A 10,090-nucleotide genomic window follows, 5' to 3' on the forward strand; every position below is an offset into this window, starting at 1 on the left:
GATGCGGCGGAGGCGAAGGAATTGGGAATAGGGGATAGCATTTTTGCAGGAAGGTGGGTGGGAGGAGGAGTATTCTAGGTAGCTGTGGGAGTCGGTGGGCCCACATCTCCCGCACCTCATCCCTCACACCCCGTCCACGCAATAAAAACCAAAAAAGAATCCCCCTCGTCCTCACGTACCACCCCACCAACCTCCGGATCCAACGCATCATCCTCCGACACTTCCGCCATCTGCAATCCGACCCCACCACCAAAGACATCTTTCCCTCCCCACCCTTATCTGCTTTCCGGAGGGACAACTCTCTCCGTGACTCACTTGTCCGCTCCACACTCCCCTCCAGCTCCACCACACCTGGCACTTTTCCCTGCAACCGCAGGAAGTGCTACACCTGCCCCCATACCTCCTCCCTCACCCCCATCCCAGGCCCCAAGAAGACTTTCCACATCAAGCAGATGTTCACCTGCACATCTGCCAATGTGGTATACTGCATCCGCTGTACCCGGTGTGGCTTCCTCTACATCGGGGAAACCAAGCGGAGACTCGGGGACCGCTTTGCAGAACACCTACGCTCGGTTCGCAACAAACAACTGCACCTCCCAGTCGCGAACCATTTCAACTCCCCCTCCCATTCCTCAGATGACATGTCCATCCTGGGCCTCCTGCAGTGCCACAACGATGCCACCCGAAGGTTGCAGGAACAGCAACTCATATTCCGCTTGGGAACCCTGCAGCCCAATGGTATCAATGTGGATTTCACAAGTTTCAAAATCTCCCCTCCCCCCACCGCATCCCAAAACCAGTCCAGCTTGTCCCTGCCTCCCTAACCTGTTCTTCCTCCCACCTATCCCCTCCTCCCACCTCAAGCCGCACCTCCATCTCCTACCGACCAACCTCATCCCGCCCCCTTGACCTGTCCGTCCTCCCTGGACTGACCTATCCCCTTCCTAACTCCCTACCTACACCCACCTTTACTGGCTCCATCCCCGCCTCTTCGACCTGTTTGTTTCCTCTCCACCTATCCTCTCCTCTATCCCTCTTCTATCCGCCTCCCACTCTCTCCCTATTTATTTCAAAACCCCCTTCCCCTCCCCCATTTCTGAAGAAGGGTCTAGGCCCGAAACGTCAGCCTCTCTGCTCCTATGAAGCTGCTTGGCCTGCTGTGTTCATCCAGCCCTGCACCTTGTTGTCTAAGTTACAGATCCTAGTTGAATACAATTCTGTTATTGGTGATTGTTCAATAGGACCTCAAGGAAGCAGAGTTTTAAATTATTAGATCTGTACTGAATCTATCCCATTTAGGAGACAGGATGATAGAGGGATTCCTCATTGAGATGTTGAGACTTCATCTCCACGAGGACCATATTTTGTTAAGTTTACCAACACTTTCCTGAGAAGATAAATCCAAAATAGGTAGATTGGTGAGGAAGTCAAGTACATGTTCCACTTGTGTTGATTCTCTCAAGTCCTGCCTAAGCACAGTAATTCTCCTGGCCTTGAGAGCTTAGTCAGCTACTAGTAATTAATAATACTACAAGCCATCATGGACATTTGAATTACCCAGTGATTGCATTGTGAGACTTTGCTACACTCAGTGCTTCATCCAAGTGGTATTCAACATAGGAAAGTGGTGATTCATCAGCTGAGGGATGGGTGCTAGTTGTAACCAGCAGGAAATGTTTGTGCCATGTTTGACTTGCTTCTAGTGTTTGAGCGTTAATATCAAAGATTTCCAGACTTACTCCCTCCTAACTGTATACACAGGCAGGGCAAGACATAGCCCAGGATAGCTATAAGTTATGATTCAGTGCTTGGAATGTATCAGGCCATCAGGACAAGTTCACTCAATTTTAATGCAAGTTCTCAGGTGCTGGAGAGAAGGATTTTACATGGTCGTGTGGGCTGAGTGTAACTTCAATGCAGTAGGTATCTAAGTTGATGTTGAGTGGTCTGTTGGTTTTACTGTGAACTATTCTGTTTGAAACAACTCTGATTTGTTTGGATGTTTCAGAGGGCAATTCAGCTACTACATTGCTGAGATTCCAGAATCACAAACAAAGGGTGGCAGATTTCCTTCAACATAGAACATTAATGAACCAGATGGGTTTTTATAACCATCCAGTAATTTCATCCTCACAAAACCGAAACTAGCTTTATTTTATTCCAAGTTTAGTTAATAAACTGAATTTTAAAATTCCTCTGCCATAAATTGTAGGATTTCAATATATTCTGCTGGATAAGTTGAAGCTGCTGAATTACAATACTATGCTTCCAGTTAGCTCACTGTCACCTTATTCACAAGTTATACTTCAGCTGGATATCTTAATTCACCCAAAATTTTGTTTGAGCTACTTAGGCCACATAGTGCAACACAACATTCATGGTCTCAGTTGTGAAGGATGCCAGCAGGTACCAAACAGTACTGCAGTTCCTTGTATTGATGTAAATGGGGAGGTTTACAGAAAAGAGAGAGGCAGAGAGAAACAGAAAAGACCCAGTCTCCTTCATTATCTGCATAACTAAAAAGTTGTTTGTTTAAAAAGATAAAGTAGATTTGTATTTCTATTCTGCTTCTAGTACAATTGTAGGAGAGCTCAAAGCACTTCACAGTCAATAGGGTATGTATGAGCTAGTAGTAATCAATGCTGTAATATAGGAAACATAACAGCCAATTTGTGTGCAGCAAGCTCTCACAAACAGCAAACTTTTAAACTTTCAGGTAATCTGTTTCTCTGATGTTGATGTTGGAGATGGAGTCCTAATGGTAATGTCAGTGGACTAGTAATCCAGAGCCCCTAGCTAACGATCTGGCAAATATAGGTTTGACTCCCATTATAGCAGATGGTGAAATTTGATTTGATTTGACCTGGAATTAAAAGTTAGTCTCATGGTGACAAAATAATCATTGTTGAATGTTCTAAAACTCATCTGGTTCAGTAGTATTCTTGAAGGAAATACGTTGTCCTTACCTGGTCTGGTCTGGTTGACCCACAGCAATATGATTGACTCTTAACTGTCCTCAGAAATGAAAGTCAATCAATGCAAGGACAACTAAGGATGGACAACAAATGCTGGCCTTCCCATCAATCTCTACTGTCGACATGGTGTACAGAAATGAAGCTGATATTGGTTAAGGCATCTGGGATAATGACCCTGTTTTTCTTCAAAATAGTGCAAAGGGATCTTTTACATGAAACAGGAAACTGAGTCTCAGTGAAATACAGTATCTGAATCAGAGCACTTCTAACAATACAGTATCATAGAATCCATACAATGTGGAAAGAGGCCATTTGGTCCAACAAGTCCACACTAACCCTCCGAAGAGCATCCCACCAAGAATCATCCCCCTACGCTTTCCCTGTAACCCAGTATTTCCCATGGCTAACATACCTAACCTACACATTTCAGAAAACTATGGGCAATTTAGTACAGCCAATTCACCTAGCTTGCACATTTTTGGACTGTGACAGGAAATTGGAGCACGTGGCTGAAACCCACGCAGACACAGGGAGAATGTACAAACTCCACACAGACAGTCACCTGAGGGTGGAATTGAACCCAGGTCCCGTGGCGCTGTGAGGCAGCAGTGCTAACTGCTGAGCCATCGTGCCACTTCCTTAGTACCCGAGAGTGACAATCTTGATTATTACATTCAAATCCTGCAGTGAAAGTTTCACTATCAACCTAACTGAAACACACAAATGTTATGAACTGAGCCATGGCTGGCACTATAAAGGATTCAAAGACTGCTTTTCTAGGCAGTGTAAAATAATAAGCAATCACCTCAAGAAATAGAAACAATGAGAGCGGGAAAGACTAGGAATATCCTGCTAGTACATTAATCAGCCTTTTCTTTTTCCCACTTGGGCACCACATAAATAAAATATAGCTTGAGGAAGCAGAAAGCTCAATGAGAATTTACTGGAGATAAAATAGGTCAACAGTAACCTAATGTTAAAAAAAAATCAGCATGCGTTAATTGAAATAGATGCTGTAATTAAAATTTAGATATTGGCTGCTTTAATTGTTCAGAGACAGTCTTCTGCTGAGCAAAAATCTAAAATTACTGCCTTTGAGTTGCTGAATGCCTAGTCTTTGGCCATATATTCACAATTACACTTGAGCAGCTCTTGATTTGCACAGCTTTTTCTCACCTCCACAACTAACACATTAATTCCCATGAAAAGATATACTCTTAAATCTTAGACAACAAGGTGCAGAGCTGGATGAACACAGCAGGCCAAGTAGCATCATAGGAGCAAAAAGGCTGGCGTTTCGGGCCTAGTCCCTTCCTCTTAAATCCTGGCTGCTTCCTTTGGTCTGCTCCCATTTTCACTCCTTCAGGTCCAAGGGATTCAGACTTGATGTTTTGATTACCACGTTTCAAATCTCATTCACTAGTTTGTCATCCAGTTTTTATTGTCTCTCTTGCAAAATATCATGAATTGTCAATGCTAAAGACACATAAAAACAAGTTGCAGCTGTAAGCTTGTTTTATAAAAGTGGTAATGATCAATTAGCAAGTGTCTGTGCGTAGTATCAGGGAACAGCTCACAGTGGGTATTCATAACAAGAAAATGAGGTTCTCAAGTCACGGTATTAAGATATTGCAGCAGGGTTTCATGGGATTTTCAGAAGAGGTCATCAAGACTGACGCAATAGGGCAACTCGTTTAGAGCTCTATTTCCAGACTTATTTTTAATATATTTTAATATATTAATATATAATGATTATTAATTACTGCTGACAAAACCAAGTGCAGTTCTCAATAAAGGTGCAATCCAAAGCCCGAGGATATGATATAAAAATGCAGAGTGGAACCAAGTAACCACACAACAAAAAAGAAAATGCTCAGTTTTTCTTAGGCAAATGCATTGAACAAAGGAAAAAAGGCCATATGGCAATGCTAAGACACGTAACAGCTGTCCACACGTCTTTCAAGAAAGTAACCAGTCAAATCAAGAAAGCTCCTTTGTGAAAAAGATCAGTTTAATTAAGTCAGTGGTCTCAAAATTAGCAATAATACAACTCTATGACAGTCTGCCAGATGAAACCATCAAACCATTTGCTGCAAAAATGTAATACAATAGAGCACTTCAGCTGCTTCATTGTGGGCAGTGAGCAGACTGCAGATGCACATTTCCACCCATCTGCAACCTGACCCTGTTTATAGATTGTCCTATAAGCAATGAGAAACAGAGATCCTGGTCATATGCAGCTCTCCGATTATTCAATTTAAAAATAAAATTTTATTTTATTTGAAGCAAAACACACATATTTGTAGTTAAAAAAAGCATTCATGGTGACTTCATTCAAAAATACCAACAATAAACCTTGTCACGGAGGAGTTAAACACTAATTCTTTCCATCACCATACTAAGTTTTAAAACTTAGATAGGGAAGCAGAAAGTAAAAAGGTTTCATTGATACCAAATGCCATTGGGCATTCCTGCCAGTCAGCTAAAACTAATGCTGCTAGTTGCATGAGAAAAGCTGGCTTCTTGCCCTGCCGCTGCTTGCAGCATTGATAACCTTGGAAATCTGCCATTGTAGCCATGGAAATTCAAAGAAATATGCTGTTCCTTCTCCATCAGACAAAAAACGTAGAAAATAAATTGTCACTTGGCTACAGCTTGTGGAGTCACTGAGGCCTCTGTCCAGTGACCATAAAACAGAAACTTGCCTTTTCCAGCCAAACGTCAAGCATTTTACAGTCAGTTAAGTTCTTTTAAAAGTGATTGTACTGTAGTAAACTCAGCAGCCACAATGCACATGGCAAAGAATGTGTTATGACAGGGAAATTTGGTTTTGTGATATTGATTGGTCAGGACACCAGGTAAAATTCCTCTCCGCTTTTTGACTTTCATTCTTCAGAACAGGACTTAAAACTTTAACTCTCCTTTCTCTCCACAGCTGCTGCCAGTTTGTTTGTTTTTTTATTTCAGATCCCAGGATCTGCAGTTTTGTGTTTTATTTTATGTAGTGCAGAATGTCACAGTCAGTTCAACAGGCTAAATGACCTACACCTACTCCCATTTTCTGTTTCTAAAGTGCACCTCAAGATAAAAGCTACACCATTCACAGATAATGTCACAAAACACATGCAAATTGCCAGGGATATCTGGAACATATTCCTCAAAAAGTCATTGAGCTTAGGTTAATTGAAAAAGTCAGACTTGATGATTAGTGGATTTTTGTTAGTAAAAATGTATTGTGGACATAGAAAACTCAAGTGAAGTGAATCAGCTACACTCTAACTGAACAGCAGAACAAGCCCTGAGGACAAAATGATCTGTTCTTGTTCCTATGGTCTCAATTCAATTCGTTTTGCTAAGAAGGGAACACTTCCCTTATGTACTTTTCCTGCAGCTAGGTCTGTACCTCCTTTATTAAACTCAGAGCTCTCAAGGTGCTGGACATTTTTAAACACATTGGCGTGCCACTTGGCACGCAACCAGAAATCTTTAGCATAATGCTGCAGCTAGAACCACAGATATCCTGAACAACTGATATTTTCAATCTTACTCGAAACCAGTCAATCCGCAAAGCTCAAACTAGCCACTTTCAGTACACTGTTCAGTTAAAAAAAACACTGTAGCTTCATGTTACCTTGACTGCTTCAGTATGCTGTTACAGACTTCGATTTTAATGTATATTAACCATATGCTTGGCAAATACTGTAAATAAAAATGCCAACTGTAATCAAAATCTGGCTCTTTTTTGAAATGAGTACATTCATCCCAGAAAATTCCCAAACTTACAGTCCCATCAATCAAAAGGCAGTTGAGTTTGTAGCCTAGTGCAAGGAGACTGGTGAATGCAAGTAGTAACACTGCTATTGTGCATCACAAGCAGCCACTCAGTTGTCCAGAGCACTTTCAAACTCAAACCAAGTGAAATTTGATTATTTAACATCCCAACTTTTTGTAACTACATTGTCTAATAATCAAAGCACAACATAAACAAAGCCAACGTCTTGCTTTTATCCATAGTATAACCAAGCACAAATCACTGTTAGCTCTTAAAAATAAAGAGAAAAAAATTAAACAACATGCCAACCACTCTATAATTAGGCCACTTAAATTCCTAATTCCTTGCCTTTTTAAATAAAAGTAAAGTAATCAAAACATATCAACTCAAATCAACAAGCTGAGCTACTACTTCTAGCTGAGAACGTGTATCATACCAGTATTGAAACTCGTTTCTCTCTCTCCACAACTATTGCCAGGTCTGAGTTTTCCAGCACTTTTAGTTTTCATTCACTTATTCCTTATGTTGTAAACGATTAGCAATGTTCTTATGACCCCAGCTGGTAACAAACTAGACAAACCAGATAACATTTGCAATTGGTTCTCATGCTAGTTACTGACTGATTGTAGTCAAGACGTTGTCAATGTTCTTTAACACAAGAACACACGATTATTGCATAAAAAAGATAAAGATGTATACAAGGCAGTTTAGAGAGATCCTAACATCACAACAAAAATAATCAACCTGTTGCCCAGCAAACATCCTGTAAAAACTTAACCGATTCTTTCCAGTTGTGAAGGCCTAGTTTACTTTGCAGTTCTGATGGCCTGGAAATGTCTTTCCAGCTGTGTTGGCCTAAAGCTCTTTTCAGTTCCCATAGCTTGGAAATTTCTTCACATACTCGTATGACATGACTTCACAAACTACCCTGCCCATTTGCTAGGGTGAAACTCTTCTTATGAACTGAAAACCTGATGAATTGAAACTTCAGTGGTCCCCAATCTATTTTCTCTAACATGTCATAAAATATAACTTGAAAACACCTCAATTAACTCCAAGGGCATGCTGTTCGGCACATACATAGAGTCACTGAGCATGGAAACAGACTCCTCTGTCGAACTTGCCCATGCTGACCAGACATCCCAAATCTGGCCTAGTCCCATTTGCCAGCATTTGGCACACATTCCTCTAAACCCTTCCTGTTCATATACCCATCAAGATGCCTTTTAAATGTTGCAATTGTACCCATCTCCACCACTTCCTCTGGCAGCTTGTCTCATACATGCACCACTCTGTGAAAAACACCCACTGAATGCAACTTTACCAAAATCTAGGATTTTAGGAACAGTATGCCTTTTTGAGAAATGTCGAGGATTGGTGAACTAGAAGGACTTCCTGACCTCAAAAATTTGCTTTCACAGAAATATAAGCCACACATTTTAAATATACTTTAAAATACAAACTCCCAAATATTATAAACTTTGATCATACTACATATACATTTCTGACCTGATATTGTTTCCCATTTAGATAATAGTCACTAATATACAGTATCACCTCATCTAATGATTAACTCACTCAAATATTTTCTATTCTCACGTATATGTGCCTTATAAAAGTGACAGAATCAGGCTTAAGGAGCCTTCAAGACTTACCATCAAATAAGATCTTACATTTGAGAAGATTATTACCATTGAGCCATTCTTTAATCTGTTTCTGTCCAAGGTTCTTCCACCTTAATTCCCAGGCTGACACCCAAAGACAAAAGGTGAGCAGAAAAGTCAAAATGCAGCAGTCCATCAGGCCATCATATGCAAGCACAATATGTATTATGCAATCCTGAGCTTCAGAATACAGTTAAACATGGAGATTCTCACACTTCTTTGTTGAGTTCACAGTTGCTGTGGCTCCAGGCTGAACAATACCAAAGAATAAAGGTATCTGTCAGAAGTTCATGGCTTTAATTCCAGTGTTCAAGCTGTTCTGCAAAAAAGGAAAACACATAATTTGAGAAAAATTAAGCCAAATAAATCATTTTAGTATATCTGTGACTTCTTCTCCACTAAAAATGAAATTTGGTGCGCACATCCCAGTAGAAAAAGTTGACAAGACTGAGTCTACTCAATATACCTGCCAGCTGATGGGCAATATATCATGAGCAGCTTGCACCAAAAATTTTAGTAAGCACTTACATTACCAAGCTACAACACTTAAAGTGCTTCAAAGGAAAGTCTGCCCTGTTTACATCTTTCAACCAACATAGAGTACCGAGTTCAAAATTTTAACATAACCATTTCCAGTGCTACTCATAAAAAGAAGCAGTGAAATTGGAACAGTGCACTATCCTGCTCACCTTTTAAAAGTGGACCAAAATCCACTCTTCAATGACCAGATAAATTCTCTCCTGACTGATTATAATGCTGCTACACAAAATTAGTTCATACACACTCAACCTAGCTCCCCATAAACCTGAAACCTCAACATAAACTGTCCTTAATTTGGGTAATGCAAAGGTGAAGTCACCATAGATCTGCTGCACCATCAGGCTCCTCTCATTAGGAGGAGGGTTTAACCTGACAGTCACCACACCTCAGGTGACGAGAGAGGTTGAGAAGACTCCTTCATGGTAACCTCAGCCAATCAATCTGGACTGAGCCCACATTGTTGGCATCACTGCATCACAAACACATTCAAGTTTTAATCCTTAGTTCTAAATAATCCTAGCTGTTTTGCCAAAATTAAAAAGAAAGATGTAAATAAAAACAAGTGAACAAGAAGCTTTTATGCTTTTGATCTTTATACTTGGAGGCTCTGCATTTTTCACCACCAAACATAATTATTTGGGGATAGGGTTAGTTTGAGTTTTTTTTAAATTAAAAACGCTTATACATTCTCAACTAGAAAACTGAGCACAATAATTAACATTCCGGTCTAGAAACGTCCATTCAGTTCAACTGTTCTTCCGGATGTCTTCTAAGTCTCGCTAGACCTGCTGCACTTCGTTGTTGAGTGAGGCCACTTGATCCTTCTAGTTCATCCATCCAATTCGGTTAATGTTCAACCAAATTCCCCAACAATCTGATTGTTAAATTAACCCATTAGGTTCTAAAACGGCGGAGCAGAATCATAAAATCAATCAAAGGAGGCCATCGGGCCACCTCTTCAGAAGAGTTGGCCTTCGCAGTTGCTCCGCTAATTTGACATTCGTGTGAGAGAAAAAGATAACTATTGCTAAAATAAGGAAGGTATTCCTCACGATTGAAAGGGGAAACAAACACTCGGTAGCGCAGCCAAGCAACTGATGCTTGAGTTGCGAAAGAGTTTCGACCTTCCCTTACTTGTT

General features: G+C 40.6%; 1 protein-coding gene across 1 annotated transcript in view; it reads right to left on the minus strand.

The window, feature by feature from the left end:
• The window catches only part of LOC109923952 (apoptosis-resistant E3 ubiquitin protein ligase 1), a 60,150-nt gene that overhangs the window by 49,927 nt on the left and 133 nt on the right, over window positions 1-10,090 (minus strand). Inside the window, 1 exon segment of the mRNA XM_048600036.1 lies at window positions 8,403-8,730. Within this exon segment, the coding sequence (XP_048455993.1) occupies window positions 8,403-8,547 (145 nt within the window). The 5' untranslated portion in view covers window positions 8,548-8,730.

The sequence above is a fragment of the Rhincodon typus genome, chromosome 8, assembly GCF_021869965.1.
Source record: "Rhincodon typus isolate 14 chromosome 8, sRhiTyp1.1, whole genome shotgun sequence".
Lineage (NCBI taxonomy): Eukaryota > Metazoa > Chordata > Chondrichthyes > Orectolobiformes > Rhincodontidae > Rhincodon > Rhincodon typus.